The 23,219-nt window shown below is 39.5% G+C and overlaps 1 protein-coding gene and 1 long non-coding RNA gene across 4 annotated transcripts in view; one reads left to right on the top strand and one right to left on the bottom strand.

Annotated features, from left to right (window-relative positions):
• Nucleotides 1-416: 416 nt before the first annotated feature.
• Nucleotides 417-23,219, top strand: part of LOC130917477 (calcium/calmodulin-dependent protein kinase kinase 1-like) — a 44,019-nt gene continuing 21,216 nt past the window's right edge. For both annotated transcript variants that reach the window (XM_057838923.1, XM_057838924.1), the window contains exons 1-6: nt 417-556; nt 9,714-9,983; nt 10,045-10,092; nt 11,821-11,874; nt 11,966-12,017; nt 12,104-12,225. In XM_057838923.1, coding sequence (XP_057694906.1) covers nt 9,759-9,983; nt 10,045-10,092; nt 11,821-11,874; nt 11,966-12,017; nt 12,104-12,225 — 501 coding nt within the window. In that variant the 5' untranslated portion in view covers nt 417-556; nt 9,714-9,758. The remainder of the gene's footprint in view (nt 557-9,713; nt 9,984-10,044; nt 10,093-11,820; nt 11,875-11,965; nt 12,018-12,103; nt 12,226-23,219) is intronic.
• Nucleotides 18,916-23,101, bottom strand: LOC130917485 (uncharacterized). Of its 2 annotated transcripts, XR_009063476.1 has the most exons (5): nt 22,167-23,101; nt 22,036-22,097; nt 21,552-21,655; nt 20,191-20,375; nt 18,917-20,128 (listed from the first exon to the last, which is right to left on the bottom strand). It is a non-coding gene; the product is annotated as an uncharacterized LOC130917485 (long non-coding RNA). The 2 variants fall into 2 exon arrangements; XR_009063475.1 differs by having other exon boundaries at nt 18,916-20,375.

Genomic DNA, 23,219 nt, shown 5'->3' on the forward strand with positions numbered 1-23,219 from the left:
TTTTTGATAGGTTGCAAAATTTGTGAGAACACTGGTCCATGAAAAAAAGACCCAAATCACACCGGTCCGTGGTGCAAAAAAGGTTGGGGACCCCTGCATTAAATCATTAGTAACATCAAATATTACACAATACACCAAAGTATATCAGTAGCCGTGTCCTTAAGTATTTCTGATAGTTTTCCCCTGACCTTTTTACTGCAATAATATAATAAAAACCTGAAATTGTGGCTTTTAGTTTTGGTGTGCCACCCCAAGATTTTAAGTGGCCGCAACTGGCCACCCCTATAAAAAAATTTCTGGAGGCGCCACTGGTTTCAATGTATAAAGCACAGCCCCTTTTAACCCCTCCCGGCCTTTATGGGCCATGTTGTGGTGTTCAGAAGCGCTCAGCTGCGCTAAATGCGGCCTGGGCTAATCCCTAAACTCCGGTGCTGGGTGACCGCGACCTCTTCCTGATTAACAGTGAAAGTCCGGTGCTCAGACACAAAAGGTGCACCTCCAACGTCAACCTAATGTAGGACAACAACGCAGGACGCTGGAGGCTGACTCTCACACTGTGAGTACATATCAACTCATACAAACAAAAAAAGAACATTTTTGTATATGGCTTCAGGTCTTTATTTTTATCCTTTCCGTACAAACAAACATGTCATGGATAGTAACTAGTGTGTTTGCTTTAATTTGTGTAAACTGTCACAAACCCCGAGGCCTTTTATGTTCCTTGTTGGCGAGGAAATGTTTTCCTCCTTGTTGCGTCTTCTTGTCGTTGTTGCATAAGGAGCTTTCCAGCGTTTAGCTCTTGTATTGTAAGACAACGTGCTTGACAGTCTCACGGACATACATTTAGATCAGCCATTTGACATCATCTGTCCTGTTGTCAGAAATGTAAATAGCCAACATATGGCAACATATTAAAATTTAACATAAAAAATAAATAAAACATTCACACAAGCCATATAACAACTGAATTAAATGCAAAATTTACAGCATTTACAACATGAGATACAACAAGATTAGCATCGGAATTGAGTTGATTAAGTACCTTTTTCTATTATAGTATTTTATTAAGCACACTTCAGATGTATTGACGTTCAAACAAATTTTCTATTTTTAACTTTGAAATTCCTCATTTAAGAGTTCATGTAAAATATTTTTAAGTGTATTTTTATTCTCCAGCACAGTGTTAATATTCAAACCATGTATAGAATGACAGTAGCTTGTAATAATAAATCGCTAAATTGTTACTATTCATCGTTTATAGCGCACTCATTGAACCCATTGACAGCACTAGATGTCAAATCCATTTTGACTGAGAGAGGTTGGCAGCGAATCTTTGCTCATGGCAAACATGTTGATGACCCTGAAACGCAGGGTCAGCAATAAAATCAACTTATACACTGTATGTATACACTCACCGGCCACTTTATTAGGTACACCTGTCCAACTGCTCGTTAACACTTAATTTCTAATCAGCCAATCACATGGCGGCAACTCAGTGTATTTAGGCATGTAGACATGGTTTAAGACAATCTCCTGCAGTTCAAACCGAGCATCAGTATGGGGAAGAAAGGTGATTTGAGTGACTTTGAACGTGGCGTGGTTGTTGGTGCCAGAAGGGCTGGTCTGAGTATTTCAGAAACTGCTGATCTACTGGGATTTTCACGCACAACCATCTCTAGGGTTTACAGAGAATGGTCCGAAAAAGAAAAAATATCCAGCGAGCGGCGGTTCTGTGGGCGGAAATGCTTTGTTGATGCCAGAGGTCAGAGGAGAATGGCCAGACTGGTTCGAGCTGATAGAAAGGCAACAGTGACTCAAATAACCACCCGTTACAACCAAGGTAGGCAGAAGAGCATCTCTGAACGCACAGTACGTCGAACTTTGAGGCAGATGAGCTACAGCAGCAGAAGACCACGCCGGGTGCCACTCCTTTCAGCTAAGAACAGGAAACTGAGGCGACAATTTGCACAAGCTTATCGAAACTTGACAATAGAAGATTGGAAAAACGTTGCCTGGTCTGATGAGTCGAGATTTCTGCTGCGACATTCGGATGGTAGGGTCAGAATTTGGCGTCAACAACATCAAAGCATGGATCCATCCTGCTTTGTATCAACGCTTCAGGCTGTGGTGTCATGGTGTGGGGAATATTTTCTTGGCACTCTTTGGGCCTCTTGGTACCAATTGAGCATCGTTGGAACGCCACAGCCTACCTGAGTATTGTTGCTGACCATGTCCATCCCTTTATGACCACAATGTACCCAACTTCTGATGGCTACTTTCAGCAGAATAATGCGCCATGTCATAAAGCTGGAATCATCTCAGACTGGTTTCTTGAACATGACAATGAGTTCACTGTACTCAAATGGCCTCTACAGTCACCAGATCTCAATCCAATAGAGCATCTTTGGGATGTGGTCGAACGGGAGATTCGTATCATGGATGTGCAGCCGACAAATCTGCACCAACCGTGTGATGCCATCATGTCAATATGGACCAAACTCTCTGAGGAATGCTTCCAGCACCTTGATGAATCTATGCCACGAAGAATTGAGGCAGTTCTGAAGGCAAAAATGGCTCCAACCCGTTACTAGCATGGTGTACCTAATAAAGTGGCCGGTGAGTGGATATTAGGGCTGTCAAACGATTAAATTTTTTAATCGAGTTAATCACAGCTTCAAAATTAATCAATCGTAATTAATCGCAATTCAAACCATCTATAAAATATGCCATATTTTTCTAAAATTATTGCTGGAATGGAAAGACAAGACGGATATATACATTCAACATACTGTACATAAGTACTGTATTTGTTTATTATAACAACAAATCAACAAGATGGCATTAACATTATTAACGTTCTGTTGAAGCCATCCATGGATAGAAAGACTTGTAGTTCTTAAAAGATAAATGTTAGTACAAATTATAGAAATTTTATATTAAAACCCCTCTTAATGTTTTCGTTTTTATAAAATTTGTAACATTTTCAATCAAAAAATAAACTAGTAGCTCACCAAGCCTAGTCAATAATTACACAATGCTCATGGTGCTGAAACCCATAAAATCAGTCGCACCCAAGCACCAGCAGAGGGCGATAAAACACAAGTAACAAATGGACATGACACTGTCATTTTAATCTTTTTGAGTGGGGCATGTGCGTTAATTGCGACAAATATTTTAACGTGATTCATAAAAATAAAAAAAAAATTACCACCCGTTAACACGATGATTTTGACAGCCCTAGTATATACATATATAGTTATGTACAGTAGATTAGATATCTCTGAAACTGGTTGTGTTCAATCCTCGGTTAAAGCTCAGTTGTTGTTAAAGCTTTTGAAAACTTAGGTTTAAAAAAATTCTAAATATCCATCTTGCCTCCTCAGGTGTAATTTTGGCCATAAACTTTATTAGGGGTGTGACAAAATATCGAAATGGTGATATATCTTGATACTTTGTATTCCAAAAAGGCTATTGATAGGGTTGTTCCGCTCATGTTTTTTTGCTCCCGATCCGATCCCGATCGTCTTAGTTTGAGTATCTGCCGATCCCAATATTTCCCGATCCGATTGCTTTTTTTTTTTTTTTTTTGCTCCCGATTCAATTCCAATCATTCCCGATAATTTTTCCCGATCATATACATTTTGGCAATGCATTAAGAAAAAAAATGAATAAAACTCGGACAAATATATACATTCAATATACAGTACATAAGTACTGTATTTGTTTATTATGACAATAAATCCTCAAGATGGCATTTACATTATTCACATTCTTTCTGTGAGAGGGATCCACGGATAGAAAGACTTGTAATTCTTAAAGGATAAATGTGACTTTGTATATTGTGACTAAATATTGCCATCTAGTGTATTTGTTGAGCTTTCAGTAAATGATACTGTAGCCATTTAACAGTTCAGCCCAAATGCATGATGGGAAGTGCAACCATGACTGTGCGTAGTGGTACCAATTGATATATCTTCTCTGCGTTGGGAAGTAACATAGGGTATTAAGAAAAAGATCAACTACCTTTCTTCCCCACATTGCTCCCCACGATATTTCTATTTGTTGAGAGGGGGATTGTAAGGCTTTAGCCAATAAAAAAAAGGCTTCAAAGGCTGCCAAAATTCTCTCTACTCATTTTACGTTGCCTCTTAGCTCTATATATCCGCAAAACAGTGCCAATGTAGATTGAACGCGGCAATGCGTGAGTGGGTAGTGCAGCGCATGCAGTAATTGCGTTAAATATTTTGATGTTATTACCGCCGTTAACACGATAAATTTGATAGCCCTACTTTAAGCCAAAACTAAAGACTCTGGATGAGTGTAAGGCATTTCGTCTGTAACGTTAAATACAGTTAGAAAACGATTTAATTAAAAAATATATATACATTAAAAAAAGGCATGGCCGATATTTTTTTGCCGATTCCGATACTTTGAAAATGACGTGATCGGACCCGATCGATCGGCATCCGACATCTCTAGTTATCGATATGCTTCTGTCAAGAATCGAGATATTGTTTTAAAAAGGTGTCAATGTTTAAAAAAAACAACAACAAAAAAACATGAAGTTGCTACCAAGATCTTCCACCATAATAGTGTCTCCGTTAACTCGAAGACTGCCATTGACGGTGCTCGACGCCCAATCCATCTAGACTGGGAACGTTCGTTCATTCAAAGCCAGAGCATTCACACAGTCATTTCTGTCCGATTTTCGGGGCATTTACAGGTCACTTGCTGTTCATTTTGGGGCATTTACAGCTCATTTCCTGTTGAGTTTGAGTCACTGCCTATTTATTTGGTGTGATTCCCACTTCCTGTTCTGTAACTCAAAATGAACAGGAAGTGACCCATAAAATACCCCAAAATAAACAGGAAGTAACTGAAAATCAAAATATTAGAGAGGCCTGTAATTGTAAACATGGGGAAACCTCAACCATGAGAGACAGAATGTGGAAAAAACCCCAGAAAATTACATTGTTTGATTTTTAAAGAATTTATTTGCAAATCATGGTGGAAAATAAGTATTTGGTCAATACTAAAAGTTCATCACAATACTTTGTTATGTACCATTTGTTGGCAATAACGGAGGCCAAACGTTTTCTGTAACTCTTCACAAGCTTTTCACACACTGTTGCTGGTATTTTGGCCCATTCCTTAGTGCAGATCTCCTCTAGAGCAGTGATGTTTTGGGGCTGTCGTTGGGCAACACAGACTTTCAACTCATTCCACAGATTTTCTATGGGGTTGAGATCTGGAGACTGGCTAGGCCTCTCCAGGACCTTGAAATGCTTCTTACGAAGCCACTCCTTTGTTGCCCTGGCTGTGTGTTTGGGATCATTGTCATGCTAAAAGACCCAGTCACGTCTCATCTTCAATGCCCTTGTTGACTCAAAATCTCTCGATACATGGCCCCATTCGTTCTTTCCTTTACACAGATCAGTCGTCCTGGTCCGTTTGCAGAAAAACAGCCGCAAAGCATGATGTTTCCACCCCCATGCTTCACAGTGGGTATGGTGTTCTTCGGATGCAATTCAGTATTCTTTCTCCTACAAACACGAGCTCCTGTGTTTCTACCAAAAAGTTCTATTTTGGTTTCATGTGACCATATCGCATTCTCCCAGTCCCCTTCTGGATCTACCAAATGCTCTCTAGCGAACCGCAGATGGGCCTGGACGTGTACTGGCTTCATCAGGGGGACAAGTCTGGCAGTGCAGGATTTGATTCCCTGGCGGCGCATTGTGTTACTGATAGTAGCCTTTGTTACTGTGGTCCCAGCTCTCTGTAGGTCTTTCACTAGGTCCCCCCCGTGTGGTTGTGGGATTTTTGCTCACCGTTCTTGTTATCATTTTGACGCCACGGGTTGAGATCTTGCATGGAGCCCCAGATCGAGGGAGATTATCAGTGGTCATGTATGTCTTCCATTTTCTAATAATTGCTCCCACAGTTGATTTCTTTACACCAAGCGTTTTACCTATTGCATATTCAGTCTTCCCAGCCTGGTGCAGGTCTACAATTTAGTCTCTGGTGTCCTTCAACTTCTTTGGTCTTGGCCATAGTGGAGTTTGGATTGTGACTGACTGAGTTTGTGGACAGGTGTCTTTTATACCGATAATGAGTCAAAACAGGTGCCATTAATACAGGTAACGAGTGGAGCCTCGTTAGACCTCGTTGGAAGAAGTTAGACCTCTTTGACAGCCAGACACCATGCTTGTTTGTAGGTGACCAAATACTTATTTTCCACTCTAATTTGGAAATAAATTCTTTAAAAATCAAACAATGTGAATTTCTATTTTTTTCCCCCCACATTCTGTCTCTCAGGGTTGCGGTTTACCCATGTTGACAATTACAGGCTTCTCTAATCTTTTCAAGTAGGAGAACTTGCACAATTGGTGGTTGACTAAATACTTATTTGCCCCACTGTATGTACGTAAAATAAATGCTAACTGCCCGTTTTTTTTGCTTTTAACCAAGAATCTGTACATCCATATCTATAAAGAATTCAGGGATTTAAGCATTTATTCAAAAAGCTCTTTGTCTGTGCTTCCACTCGGTCAGCTTTGACAGAGTTAGGCCCCCTATTAATCAGCCCTGCGCCCCATGTCCCATCATTATATTATGATGTCTATGTTTTGGCAAAGCAAAGCAAAGGACCTTCTCTAAGGTGCTAGTCATATGATCTGTCCGACCCATTATGAAATAGGATTCTTTTTCATTTCATTCATTTTTGTTTTTTGTGTGATTGCTTGACAACTTTTATAGACAACATTTTAAAAGCTAGGTCTTTTATTTAAAGGGGAAGTTGACAAATTTTGAAATTAGGCTTAATCCTCAAGTTAACGGGGTTTAATTATGACTGTTTAGCATGCCAATAAAAAAACCAAAACAAACAATATTAACAGATTTAACATAGTCAAATAAGTTCAAAATGCAAATCATTGTTCAAAATACCCATGCGGCCAAAACAATGTCACACCAAACTGCCGTAATTAATTTCATGCTGCAGGATTATGTTTTTTTAGATGCGTAATGTGACCACAATAGAGAGGAGTGCTTTGACCACTCATGCCCAGTCTGCTGGGGAGTCCCTTTTGTTCCTACGACAAAAAAATCAGTGGTGAAAACACAGATGTGCTATTACTCTGCCCTGCTTGCCTAGACAGCCTGTTCCCTGCAGAGCTGCTGGATTACAAATGTTGCTGTTCATACTTCAATTATGGACATGCAATTGTAAGTTTAAATAACTTTATCCTGAAAACATAGCCAACACTATTGATTGCATGGGTCATAGGTGAATCTCATGGGTGCATTTGCTATTTTTTTATTGGTATGCTAAGCAGGCACCATTGACTCGCACTAGTTTAGCCACTCCGAAGCCCTGAAACTAATAAATAACTAACAAACTGCATGGAATTTGTTGAAATCAACTCCACTGGCTAATTATACATCCGCTAACTCAAGATTAAGGTGTCATAAATTCTGAACTTCCCCTTTAAATTAATTTAGAGGAAAATCAATTGCATGCAATGATATTTTTCAGCCACCAGGGGGATACTGCCCCCTCGATCTCTGCCTATTTTTTTTGCTTGCAGCCCTTGACTCATTTACTTCCATTGCCAGTTATAGACAAATCAATTACCACTATCTATTTTAAGTCCAATCTAATTTGACTGAGGGGGCTGGCAGAGATTTGAAGCAAGGGTGTTGGTTTGCATAGGGACGGTCGAGACATAAAACTGCCAACTTTTCAGGATGCTCAAATTGTACCCATTCACTTTCAGGCAACCTTATTTGCATTATATAATGACTTCAGCTATATAGGTCATTTAGATCACAGGTGTCAAACCGATTCCAGAAAGGGCCAAGTGGGTGCTGGATTTTGTTCCAACCGATACCGTGCAGAGAGTTTAACCAATGAACTTCCTACTGAAACAAGCAGCACCTTGCAAAGTTTAACTGATTACTCATGTAAAAGATCTGATTGGTGAAAAGGTTTCCTCTTCAATGGTTGGAAAGCAAACCTGCACCCACTTGGCCCTTTCTGGAATCGGTTTGACACTTGTGATTTAGATTGTCTTCCCATACGTTGTAATGATAGAATAGACCCTGCCATTATTAAGTGAATTATTTTCATTATGTTCAGACTTACATTTATCCATTTTCACTTGTTGAATGCGCTGGTGCACCCCCCTCCCCCCCCCAAAAAAAAACAACGTTTGGTTGGCTGCTGACTTAAAGCTCCCCGTCCCGCCACAAAGACACACACACATACTCGCACAACCCTGACAGATTCATGTTGACAATACGCCGCCTCCTTTGGAGAGAAGCGATATTGAAGTTTTTTTTTTTTTGGTTAGCAGCAGCCACTGTAAGTCATGTAAAAAGACGTCAATGTTGTGGAAGTGGGGGAAACACCACTAATTTTGCTACTGAAAGTCCGACCTGCATTAGAGTTAGCATAAGATTAAACTTACTAACCTGCAAATCTACTGCGGTCGACCAGCCATTATGTGTATTACGGTAATATCGTCCCTAACGATGTTGAGACCAAACCTACACCCTAATTTGAACAATTACTGACAGCCCTCCCTGTCAAAATGGATTGGGCACCTTGCACGTTATGTCTATCTCTGTCAGTGGCAGCTAATGAGTGAATACTTAAAAACAAATACATAAAATATAAAAATCCAATCTTTTATACCTGAACACAATCCTGTGAATACAGGGCTGGCCCAGGCCTTTTGGGGGCCTTAAGCAAAAAAATGCAAAGGGACCCATATTTTTGGCCCACCATTTCGTCACAGTGTACTGTGAAACCCATACATGCAATCCAACCCATACGTACATATTTTGTATATTAATCAGATTTTGTTGCATTGCATACTTCAAACTTCTCACCCCAAATGATTGTCAGTACTTGGAATGGAATTTTATCGTCATCATCATCGGTATCATTGACAATCATTGACAATTACAAAATGTGATGATATGCCCAAAGGAACCGAAGAAGAAGACAAAGGCGGACGGAATGAAGCATATGCTTATCAGTTTCCCGTCCCCCATACAACCAAAGACGCACATTCAGGCGTGGAACATACTGTACATCAAAACTGTACAATATCACAATCAACAATCTGGGTTTAGTAACTTAGCGTCCAGTCAAGCAGCTCGATTAATTTCAGGGCGTACAAGAGTTTCTCGTTTTCAGCGCGAATTGACTGGAGCTCTCTGACGATTTCTTGAGTCTGGTTTTGAATGAAGCTAGTCAAGGAGACCTCCAACTTCTGTATGGAGGATTTTAATTCTTCCAAGTCTCCAGGTTTCAAATTCTTTAAAGACATACTGGAAGTCGAGCTCGCTGGCCCTGAGCGCTTATCGGTTGAGATAAGAGAGTGCTTCAGGAGCTCAGAGTGCGACTGTACACGGTGAAGTCTGTACACTTACAGTAGATCACGCCAAACCTTTTTCTAAAAGAGGAAAGAAAGAAGTTAAGAACTTTTTTGTTTTTTTAAGCTTGTAATCAAGTATCAAAACTCACAAAAGTCAAATAAAGCAAACTGCAGTAAACAAAATAGAATATAAATTAAACAATTGCCAGATTGGGGGCACCCTAGTGGTCAGGGGCCCTAAGCAGCTGCATAGTCTGCATATAGGCTGGGCTGGCCCTGTGTGAATATGACATCATCGTGCCTGATTTCCAATCACGTTTTTCCTGCCAGCGGTAGCGATGTTTCCAGAGTGAGCGCCGCCCCCTTCAGGCCACCATGAGCGTGACGGGCGACGACCCCGACGCGGATCACCATGCCGAGCTGGCCGACACGGTGGCAGCCATGAGCGTCAACACGCCTACTGCGCCCAACGGCTATCGCTCGGCCGCCTCTCACCGGGCCCGCTTCTCCAACAGAAAGTTGTCCCTGCAGGAGCGCGGCGGACGCGTCTTCAGGCAGCCTACCATCGAAACCAAGAGGGTGTCCATCACTGACACAGAGGTCAGGGCCTCGTCTTTGGTGTCTTTGTCTGGGGACACTAAAGTGTTTTTCCTGCTTTCAGGACTTTGTGCAGCTGAACCAGTACAAGCTCAAAAAAGAAATTGGAAAGGTACAATTAAGATTTTTATTTTTTTGTTATTTAGTGGGCGCCGGGATTGCACAAAACCAATTCGTAGTGAAAGTGCCCCCCTAAAGTCCGATTTTCCAAGACTTAATACTTGATTTTTTTCCCCACTCATAATTATCCAAAGAAAAAAAAAAGTCTTGCTAGAATTTTTATGTCGAGGGGGGAAAGTGGTGAAAAAAAATTTTTTTTCATCGTTTTTTTTTTCTTTTCCAGTGGATTAACGTGTCTGCTAAATACTTATTTGCCCCACTGTATGTACACTTGCATATACACACACACACCTATTATAGGAGAGAGAGAGTGAGAATGAGTGTACAGTCCGTATTATTTACACATTATTTTATATGTATTATTTACATGTTTCAAACTAACCCCTAACCCAAATTTTTAGGGTTATATACATACATACACTTATTGATATCATATACTATACACAAATACACAAAAAATACATGTTAGATGTGTGGGAGGGGTGACACTTTGCGTTTTTTCACTTTACGCGGTCGGTTCTGGTCCCCATTAACAGCGATAAGTGAGGGATTATTTATTTATTTTTGAAAGTTCTTGCATGAAAAAAAGACAGTTTTATCTGATAGGAAGGACTGTTTTTTGTCACCTTACAAGACTAAGTAATCTTCTTTCAGAAAACAATTTTTAAAAGTAAATACGATTTTTTTTTGCTGGAATAATATAATTTTAATGTTGTTTTATTCACATTTTATCAATTTGCCATTTTACTTTTTCATAAGTTTTTCAAAAATGATTCATTATAATAATTTAAAAATAATTATTAATTAATCATACAATACAACATAATATAATATAATATAATATAATATAATATAATATAATATAATAAAACAATTATAAGCTAGGTCTGTATAAGACTTTTTTAATAGTCTCTTGCCATTTAAAGGGTTAAGAATATGTATGTTGTATAAGGTTTTTGTCTGGAGAAATGACAAATACCGTAGTATTTTGTTTCTGTAATACTGCCATCTTGTGACTGAATGGTGACAGGACTGTAGGTTTTATTGCTAAAGTGCATCCATCAAGGTCTCAGCTGTCTCAAACCATATGAATTCATAGTCCACAGAACAGATGAAATATGAATACCAGGGTGACCCAAAAAGATGCGTACCCATGAAAATTTCAATTGTGACTTTGATTAAAAAGCTATTTATTTCAAATTACAACCACACATTATTCAGTTTATGGAAAACCATTCACCAGAGTTTCAGCTATTTCTGTCAATTTTTAGTCAATTTATGGCTTTCCCAAGATGTGTTCCAAATGTCCACCATTCCGTTGCAACCAAACCTGTACTCGTCTGACAAAGTTGTCAATCACTTTTACACACTCCTCTTTCGGGATGGCTCTTATTTTTGCTGTGATGGCAGTTTTCAGTTCCTCAATTGTTTGTGGATTTCCCTGGTATACATTGTCTTTGAGGAAACCCCACAGATAAAAATCAGGTTTGCTTGCAACGGAATGGTGGACATTTGGAACACATCTTGGGAAAGCCATAAATTGACTAAAAATTGACAGAAATAGCTGAAACTCTGGTGAATGGGCTTCCATAAACTGAATAATGTGCGGTTGTAATTTGAAATAAATAGCTTTTTAATCAAAGTCACAATTGAAATTTTCATGGGTACGCATCTTTTTGGGTCACCCTGTATAATGTATCATTGTTATATGTAACACTAGGGTTCCTACGGCGTGGTGAAACTGGCTTACAATGAAGATTCGGAACAGTATTACGTAAGTGGACGAAATTTCTATTTTTTTCATTTCATTCGTTTTTATTTTATCTGTATTATTCATATTGTTGTTTGTTCTACTCTTCATCCAGGCTATGAAGGTTGTTTCTAAGAAGAAGCTCATGAAGCAATTTGGTTTTCTGCGTGAGTAACTCCAATTAGGAGGATAAGAATTTTTGTAATCTTGCAAGAGTGGTGAATTTCACAATTTGTTCTGTTTGTGAATTCAGGTCGCGCGATGCCCCCCCAGCAGGAGGGCTTCCCAAAGGCTTCCCTGCCCTTGGAGAAGATCTATCGCGAGATCGCCATTCTCAAGAAGCTGGACCACCACAATGTGGTCAAGTTGGTGGAGGTCAGTCAGGCCTTTCATTACAAACACCTAGTTTGTAAACTCCCATGTGGCACATTAAAACGGTTCAGACCAGAAGGACACTCAGATTCCCATTCTCCGTGTCAGGTTATAATAAATAAATAAACGTCTGCTGCGTAGATTTGCATAGGGATGATAGGGACATAACACTACCAACTTTTCAGGATGCTGCAATTGTCCCCACCCACTTTTAAGCAACCTTATTTGCATTACATAATGACATTCGTTATATAGGTCATTTAGATTCTCTTCCCATATATCGTAAGGAGAGAATTGATCTCCCATTAATTATTAAATGAATTACAGTACTTTAATTATGTTCAAACTTACATGGACCCGTTTTCATTTGCTGAATGTGCCAGTCCGTTTTTTCCCCTCAAACACGTTTGATAACCCCCCCCACACACACACACACACACACACACACACACGCATTCACAGCCCAACAGCAATACAGCATGCCGCCTCCTCCGCCCCCTTTGAAGACGAGGGATTTTAAGTTTCTTTCCCCGCCTGCAGTAGCCACTGTAATTAATTTAAAAAGACGTCAATGTTGTGGAGGTGGGGAACACAACACTAATTTTGCTACTGAAGGTCCGACCTGCATCAAAGTTAGCATACATTAATCTGTGCGAATTTCTCTAACTCGAGCAGGAAGCTGCATTGAGAGAAATATCGTCCTGTATGATTTCTACAGCTAATCAGTGTTGTTAATAATGGCGTTAGAGTATAACGGCATTATTTTTTTCAGTAGTGAATAATCTAATTAATTACTTTTCTCATCTTGGCAACGCCGTTACCATTATTGAGGACGTAAAGGCATGTGTTACTACGTTGGTTGAATGACGCGGGAAAAGTCTGTGAGAGACACTGGCCCATGGAGACGAGAGAGAAAAGCGGGAGCGGGGAGGAGGGACGGGAGTTGTGATGCCGTTGCAAACGCGATGCTAGGTGGCTCCAATAATACCTGACTGTAGCCGATAGCCTCCAAACTACGCCCACATGATGCTAAGGTAGATATCATATACAGTGGGGCAAATAAGTATTTAGTCAACCACTAATTTTGCAAGTTCTCACACTTGAAAATATTAGAGAGGCCTGTAATTGTCAACGTGGGTAAACCTCAACCATGAGAGACAGAATGTGGAAAAAACCCCAGAAAATCCCATTGTTTGATTTTTAAAGAATTTATTTCCAAATTACAGTGGAAAATAAGTATTTGGTCACCTACAAACAAGCAAGATTTCTGGCTGTCAAAGAGATCTAACTTCTAACGATGTCTAACGAGGCTCAACTCGTTACCTGTATTAATGGCACCTGTTTTAACTCATTATCAGTATAAAAAACACCTGTCCAAAATCTCAGTCAGTCACAATCCAAACTCCACTATGGCCAAGGCCCCTAAATGGCCGGGTGACACAGTTTCAGAATGAATTTAAAAAGTGAATTACAGGTAGTCCTCGGGTTACGATGTACTCGACTAAAGCGATTTCGACTTTACGACGCCGGAGTCTCGTCCACCATTTTGTCTCCAGTGTTTTTTTTTTGTTTTTGTCACACAAACAGTATGTAATGTACAGTTGGGCAAATAAGTATTTAGTCAACCACCAATTGTGCAAGTTCTCCTACTTGAAAATATTAGAGAGGTCTGTAATTGTCAACATGGGTAAACCTCAACCATGAGAGACAGAATGTGGAAAAAAAAAACAGAAAATCACATTGTTTGATTTTTAAAGAATGTATTTGCATATCATGGTGGAAAATAAGTATTTGGTCAGTACCAAAATTTCATCTCAATACTGTTATGTACCCTTTGTTGGCAATAACAGAGGCTAAACGTTTTCTGTAACTCTACACAATCTTTCCACACAGTTTACACGTGTACTTTCTTCAGCAGGGGGACACGTCTGGCAGTGCAGGATTTGAGTCCCTGGCGGCGCATTGTGTTACTGATAGTAGCCTTTGTTACTGCGGTCCCAGCTCTCTATAGACCCTACCCACGTGACGTCACAGCTCCGCTCTCCTGAATGGTACCGCCCACTTGTCCGTCAAAACATAGTGTTAACCTGTTACGGCTACGTTCTCCTATTTACGGCGTGTTTTTCTGCTCCTTAACATTAATAATCAAAATGGTGAAGGCGTGTGTGGCTGTTGGTTGCACTAACAGAGAAGATGGAAGGAGAGACTTGAAGTTTTACCGTATTCCGAGGGATCCAAAGAGGAGAGCGAAATGGACGGCTGCAATTCGACGTGAAAACTGGGCACCAAAAAATCACCACAGACTATGTAGTAGTCATTTTATATCCGGTAAGATGCATTTAAGATATGCTTAGGGGGTTTTGGGCTGACAAATAACCACAATTAAGATCATTGCGAGGCTAATCGCCGACAACACACGACGTAGTACGACATAGTTTCAAATTCAAGATGTTTGTGACTTCCCTTTCTTCCACCATCGTTATTTTTTGAATAATATTTAGCTGGTACCAAGTGAAAGAAACTGGCCTCGTCTATGGAGCTGACAAATAACCACAATTAAGATCATTGCGAGGCTAATCGCCGTCAACATACGACGTAGTACGACATAGTTTCAAATTCAAGATGTTTGTGACTTCCCTTTCTTCCACCATCGTTATTTTTTGAATAATATTTAGCTGGTACCAAGTGAAAGAAACTGGCCTCGTCTACGGAGCTGACAAATAACCACAATTAAGATCATTGCGAGGCTAATCGCCGACAACATACGACGTAGTACGACATAGTTTCAAATTCAAGATGTTTGTGACTTCCCTTTCTTCCACCATCGTTATTTTTTGAATAATATTTAGCTGGTACCAAGTGAAAGAAACTGGCCTCGTCTACGGGGCTGACAAATAACCACAATTAAGATAATTGCTGGGCTAATCGCCGACAACATACACGTATGTATGTCGTGAGAGTGCTATCGCTAAACCATATAAACATTAAAAGCCCTAGCTCCATTGACAAATGACATGAAATACATTAGACTTGACAGTGGATGTTAGCAAGAACAAAAGATTTTGAATTGAAAATTTCGTAACTCACCTTCCGAGCACAAGATTCCTGCCGAATTTTCGTGTACGAGGACCTGTTTCACCCAACCAGCAACGTAGCATTTATAAGCCTCCAAGCTCTTAAAGTTTTTCAAACTTTCATGAGAATAGGCTGATTTTGTGTGGACAAGATAGTTGTAAATATCAGGGTCAGGCAGAGACGGCGAAGGCAGCCGGTCAAAAATCATCGATTTAGGCATCAAATATGGATCTGGCGACTGTATAGAACGAAGCTTTTCCACATAACGCCTTTTATGCAACAGATCCAGTGAGTTTGCGGCATCAGAAAGCACCGGGTCTTCCATGAAATGCATTTTAAATTCCGCCATCAATTGAAAACAATGCTAATACAGAGTCAAAATGACGGACAAGTGGGCGGAACCATACAGCGAGCACGTGGTTTTATGACGTCGGTGGGTAGGCTCTATAGGTCATTCACTATGTCCCCCCGTGTGGTTCTGGGATTTTTGCTCACCGTTCTTGTTATCATTTTGACGCCACGGAGTGAGATCTCGCATGGAGCCCCTGATCGAGTGAGATTATCAGTGGTCTTGTATGTCTATTTTCTAATAATTGCTCCCACAGTTTATTTCTTTAACCAACCAAGCGTTTTACCTATTGCAGATTCAGTCTTCCCAGCCTGGTGCAGGTCTACAATTTTGTCTCTGGTCTTTTTCGACAGCTCTTTGGTCTTGGCCACAGTGGAGTTTGGAGTGTGACTGACTGAGTTTGTGGACAGGTGCCTTTTATACCGATAATGAGTTAAAACAGGTGCCATTAACACAGGTAACGAGTGGAGTCTCGTTAGACCTCGTTAGAAGAAGTGAGACCTCTTTGAAAGCCAGAAATCTTGCTTGTTTGTAGGTGACCAAATACTTATTTCCACCATGATTTGCAAATAAATTCTTTAAAAATCAAACAATGTAAATTTTCTGTTTTTTTTTCTCCACATTCTGTGTCTCATGGTTGAAGTTTACCCATGTTGACAATTACAGGCCTCTCTAATCTTTTCAAGTAGGAGAACCTGCACAATTGGTGGTTGACTAAATACTTATTTGCCCCACTGTATATAACTAAATGCGAAATGACAGTCACAGCTGCATTAGCACATGTATAGAGAACTAAACGCGAAATGATCGACTCACCAGCGTTAGTAAACAGCCGCCATCTTAAACCAGTAGACCTCTCAGGAAGGATCTGTTGTAGGGAACCTTCCAAGTCATTTTTTATCCAAGATACTCCTAAATGGGCAAAATCTTGAGTTGAACCTTTCTTTAAACGATGAAACAGTTTTAAAACTTTCACATGTCGAAAGTAGACAGAAGGTTACTAATTCAATAACGGGAGCTATTATAACAACTTTAACAGTTGATTCACAACATTAAATGACTTCCAAACATAGCAAAGGTTACTATGATTTATTTATTTATTTGGGGGGGGGGGGGGGGGGGGGGTGAAAAAAATCATGAAAGCAAACACCAGTTACTTTGCCAAAAACTAATTACTCTTACATTTAGGTAAATGAGTTACTAACTCAATTACTTTTTGGGAGAAGTAATTTGTAACTGTAATGAATTACTTTCTTAAAGTAAGATGAACAACCCTTCTGCTAATGTAAATAAAACTGTAAGAAATTAATGTCATTTGTGTTTAAATATTGCAGTTTAAATTTGCTAATAAAATCCTGACATTTATTCTGGAAGTTTTCAAAATGTTTCTCTAGTAGTTTTTGAAAACAAAGGTTTGAATCGAACGCTGTATCACCTGAACCAATAACATGAAAGTTAGTATTCAGTGCATCACAAAAGTGAGTACAACCCTCACATTTCTGCAGATATTTAAGTACATCTTTTCATGGGACAACACTGACAAAATGACACTTTGACACAATGAAAAGTAGTCTGTGTGCATCTTATATGATAGTTAATTATTTTCTGTGGTGGTCCCAGCCCACACTCCCCTCTACTGGCTTTTATTGTTGTTACACTTACTGTTTTTATGTGGCATGAGTTCAACCTTGGCAGCCTGGGTGTGGCAGACCTGTGAGTGCTCCTGCTGCTCATCGCAATCAACACTGCTTATCAGGCACGTGCAGGGGGGGCGGAGGGTGCTTGAGCACCTGCCCCTTTTCTCCTACATGCCCAAAGTGCCCCTTTCAACTGTGCTTTTGTGTGTGTGTGTGTGTGTGTGCGTATGTGTGCTGGCCGACTGTGCAGGCACGCCAACGTGTACTATACTTGACCACTGAAAACACCTTCAAAATAAAATAAATAAATAAATAAATAAAGGTCTGCGTGCCCCTAAACCGCCATAAACCCTCTCCTCCACCCTGCACGCCCACTCGCTTGCTGGCCCGTCTAGTGTCGGGCCACTTGCCAGCCACCCCACGCTGGGACGGGAGGAGCAGCCCCGTCGCTCTCGCGTTGTGTCGCGGCGGCGGCACCCCGGTGGGACCCCGACGTCACACCCCTGCTCTGGCCCGGAGGCCGGCCGCCGATCATTTCCGTATCGCGTCGCGGCACTCCGGTAGAACCCCAATAGCCAGCCGTCAGTATGGGGGGCCGTTAGGGACATAATTCAGGATTACCTTTCACACACACTTATCAAACGTTCTCACACACTCTATTGAAACATTTTCTGCGCACGTATAGATGTGAGATTCTCGCACGCATACATGTGATATTCACGCACACATACATACGAGACGCGTGCACGAATACATGTGAAATATTTTTTGCGCACGCATATATATGAAATCCTTGCACGCTTACATGTGAGACCCGCGCGCGCATATATATGAAATCCTTTCACGCTTACATGTGAGACCTGCGCGCGCATGTATATGAAATCCTTTCACGCTTACATGTGAGACCAGCGCGCGCGCATATATATGAAATCCTTTCACGCTTACATGTGAGACCAGCGCGCGCGCATATATATGAAATCCTTTCACGCTTACATGTGAGACCAGCGCGCGCGCATATATATGAAATCCTTTCACGCCTACATGTGAGACCAGCGCGCGCGCATATATATGAAATCCTTTCACGCTTACATGTGAGACCAGCGCGCGCGCATATATATGAAATCCTTTCACGCTTACATGTGAGACCAGCGCGCGCGCATATATATGAAATCCTTTCACGCTTACATGTGAGACCAGCGCGCGCGCATATATATGAAATCCTTTCACGCTTACATGTGAGACCAGCGCGCGCGCATATATATGAAATCCTTTCACGCTTACATGTGAGACCAGCGCGCGCACATATATATGAAATCCTTTCACGCTTACATGTGAGACACTCACGCGCATGAATGTGAAATCTTTGCGCTTATACATGTGAGACACTTACGCGCATACATGTGGAATACTTTTTGCGCACGCACACATGTGAAACAATATTTTGGGTGCCATGTTTGTACTACATGTCGAATCCATTTTGACTGGGAGTGGATGGAAAGGAAGATCGGATGTCTAACACTGTCATTACCAGCCGTGAAGTTAAAGCTGGCAGTATTTTTATGCTCCTAAATGTTTCCCATTCAGGAACAGCTCTGTCAACACGTTGCAAAAATGAAACCTGGGTGGCTCAGGGTGCGTCATTGAGATTCGGCGTCTGTTGTTGTACGGCTGGCGCTGCATTAACTTACCATCACTTCCAGCGAATGTCGACGGAACGCGGGTCCAGAGCATAGCTGCAATCAGCACGAAGTACCGCAAAATATTTGCATAAATATATAGAAATAATGTATATATATACACATACATATATACACACATACACTATACAGGGTGATGAAAAAAAGAATGGGCCAAAACCATTGCGGTAAATTGGGGGGGCAATAACTACATTGACACAAGTATTGTATATTTTTGTTTTTATTTCATGCTTTACAAGTGCTCAATGTGACCACCAGCAGCATCACGGACAATCAAGCTGATATGACTAAATTTGTTAACTTACTTGATAAAGAGACTTTCTTATCAAATTAACAATTTAATTAATCATTTCAGTCTATGTCAATGATTTTGAAAGGAATAAATGTGTGATTTTGGCACATTGTTTTTGAATCACCCTGCACATACACACATACATCATATGTACAAACATAAATTATATATACAAACATTCCTTATATATAATTATATTATGTACATATAATATGTGGTCAATAAACCTTACTGCGACATTTTATTCTTATACTTTAACACTGTCTTGCATCTGTGAATAAACACAATTTGCACTTCAGTCTACAAGGCATATATATTTGGCAATTGGAAACAAGGTGGGATGGTTTTTTTTATTTCAAAACAGTTCCAATGGACTTCTTCAAATCTGAAATTTTACCTTTTTCATCAGTCATATGCAAACTGATATTGACAATCAAACCACACTCGGTATAGTAGCTTAAGATCCATTTTTATATACATATTCAGTAACTTAAGTACTGTGGAGGGGGGGGACAAGTTAGTCCCTCACATGCCGTTTTACTGAATTCTCATCCCACATGCAAAACAAACATTATTTCTTTTACACATTTTAAACAACGAACCAACCACAACAATATTGCACTCAAACCAGTGTGGATAAAATAATGATTTGTTGTAGTGTGGGACATTTCCAACACCGTATATCCTGGTCTGCTCGCGTTGTCGTAGCGGAACTGTTGCCCCGATGCGAGGCTAGCTGCAAAGGCTACCCCAAGATGCATCGGCGTGCCCGGGCATCAGTCTCGGGGTTCCCGCGCAGCGTGCGAAAACTCTACCACCGAGCCACCAATACTTGCAATGGAAGACGGGCAGCACGCTGAAATGATTAATCACAGGGTACACAAAGAGACAGACGACCATTGGCACCCACATTCATACCGTCACTGAGTGGCAATTTATCCTGTGCTTCTCTTTGTCGATATCAGCAGGTAACCTGGACTCGTCCGGATACTGGCCTCCATTTAAATGTGCCAAAAGCCGGAGGAACAGTTGACGCCCACTTCAATTGTGTCATAAGCTACAATGTAGCTTATTGGTCAAACTAACGTCTTTTCCTCCACGACCTTAGAAAATAAAAGCAGGCAAATTAGGTTAAAGAGGAAAAAAGGTGATTATACAAAAATAAACAGGTCCATGACCCATATTTATATTATATATGTATTTATACTTTTAAGAATATTGCCAAACTTGACTGATCCTTCATACAAGTAAGTACACTGCCAATGGGAAAACCCATTGGCAATGTATCAAATACTTGTTCTCCCCACTGTATATATCCCTTCTGTCGCACTAACGTATTATTTGGAAAAGGCCCAATAATGAATCGTAATATGCAGCCCTTTTACACTGTCTACTAAAATACCGTGTACACTCATAACTGAGAACCTCACACAACTACACAAGTCTTTTTTTTTTTTTCCGAAAGTAATGCTAAAAATAATAGAATTTTCCAAAAATTACATTTCGGTATAAAAAATGATAGAGAAATACACACTATTATTTCTAGATTCATTTAACAGTTTTATCCAGGAAAAAATGATTGGAAAGATTTGGTGTTATACATTGCTGCACACTTTTTAAAAGATAATACATTTCCTATGAATATTCAGAAACATTTTCAAAAAGGTAAGGCCACTTAGAACCCCAGAGGTATTGATATGTTGGTGAAAAAAACAAAAACTTGTAAAGACATAACATGATTTTTTTTTTTTTTTTTTTTTTTTTAAGGGTTGGAAAGGATATTTTTAACGTTTAATTTTTTAAAACCAAAGACAGAGACTTGTCACAGATAGCTTTGTTACAATGTAATAAAAAAAAAAAAAGCAAGTCTGGTAGTTTTCAGATAAATTGCTATCGTTATTAATGCATGTGATAGAATATTTTATCCAAGCAATAATTTGCTCATCCCACTAGTAATTTCTTTTGCTTATGTGAACAAGAATTTTGTTTTGATGTTACTAAGTATGGAATAGTAATATACACAGGTTCAACTCAAGGAGCAAGGGCAGCTAGTAAGAAAATACAACAACAACATTTATTCAAAGTACTACAGAACTCACAAAATCATATAATCCCCAAAATATACACAAACTATCTAAATAAAAAATATTGAATTTGAACAGTCCCTTCAAAGTCTTTTGCTGCTGTGCCTCAATGTCTGTTGTACTATTCAGTGTATGTGTGTACTATCGGGATAGTGTGACTGTATATTGTGTGAAGAATTTTGTAGTGAAGGTGACCTTATCTGCTTTGGGTGATGCTCCAACAGTTGGCTGAAGTTGAAAAAAATTGGTCCTCAATCCCTCATTGAATCAGGCCGAATCCTCCTTGACATCAATTCTGTCTGTCAGATGTAGATCCAGCAATTAAAAACAAACAATCTGCATATCAAGAACTTAATTTTCAACCAACCATAGAATGTACAGCATGGCAAGTATAACCTACAATACTGGTCAAAATTGGTCGTTTCCCACATTTAACTATTTGTTCATGAATTGTACAGTGACTGATACTAGCCCACCTATCGATAATACTTTCCAAAAATGCATCAACATACAACATTAACTTATTTGTATTTGAAAAAATAACATCTTACTATATTTCCAATTTCCTCCAATTGTTTTTTAGACAAAGAAAAGACACAATATCTTGTAACTCAACTCTACAGGAAAACGTGTCTATGACATATCCTCTTGCATAGTAGCATAAAGCATAGCAACTCACCAGACACTTGTATCACACAGAACTCAGATGTAATTCGCTGATTAGAGCAGTCTGGAACTCGTCTGCAACAAAATCAACCTTTTATGGTTTCGCGTACATGAAATTGAAATATGTTTTTTCGAAACCATTACCAGTTTTTCTTTGGTTTGAAAGAGGTCGCGCTAGCGTTAGCGTTTTCTCCATTAGCGTTCATAGCATCTTCATTTCCCAAAATGCAACGCTCATATACTGTACCTGGTTTTAGTGCAATGCAAGATCATATAATGCCATCTAGTGGACGTTTTAACTAACAGCAGTCATCAAAAATACAGTTTTAAATAAAAACCATAAACTATACCTTTATCAGTGTTCCACTTCATTATAGAATGTAGGCTAGTACTGAATGTGTGTGAATATGTAGTTCGATTTCATCCCTGCTGACCCTTATATCGATTATAATTTGATGTTGATGAGGCCGCACAATACTTTGGACTTCCTTACAATCTCAGCCAAGTAACATCTTGAAACATATTTATTCAGACAGGCTTTCTTCCTCATAATTCCATTATTCTTTTTAATTTAACATTGTTGTGGGTTTTATCTGTATGTGTGTATTTTAACTTATTTTTTACCTTTTACCTTGTACGGCAATCTTGAGTGTCCTGAAAGACACCTAAAAATAAAATGTAATATTATTGTTGTTGTTTTTTAATGCCACGTTTAAAACACACAATATAATTTATTCAATAATGCTAAAAAAATCTTAAACTTTATTTAGATCTATCTTTATCAAGCTTAAAATATATGTGCTAATGAAAATATCTTGCTTTCTTGATTATTCAACCATTCAATTTATTATAATTCAATGGCATGCATCAATGTGGATACTTATAATTACCCCCATACTTATAATTACCGAGACTTATGTCTGATAGCTTTTTAAGTCATACGTATCTGTACAGATGTTTTCACATGCATTTATACGAACGTTTGACCAAGGAATGTGAGATATTTTTCAGTCTTATGTGTGAGAGGTTATTCACTTGTGTGTATAAGAGGCTCTCAGTAATGAGACTGCACAGAATCTCACTTGTGTGTAGAAGAGCAACTCACAAATGACAGTGCACGGCATTTCAGTAGATAGTATACGAGGCATTTTATAGTAGGAAGCTGTACTGGTCCTTTTCAAAATAAAAGTATTTACG

The sequence above is a fragment of the Corythoichthys intestinalis genome, chromosome 6 (assembly GCF_030265065.1).
Source record: "Corythoichthys intestinalis isolate RoL2023-P3 chromosome 6, ASM3026506v1, whole genome shotgun sequence".
In the NCBI taxonomy this organism is placed as follows: domain Eukaryota; kingdom Metazoa; phylum Chordata; class Actinopteri; order Syngnathiformes; family Syngnathidae; genus Corythoichthys; species Corythoichthys intestinalis.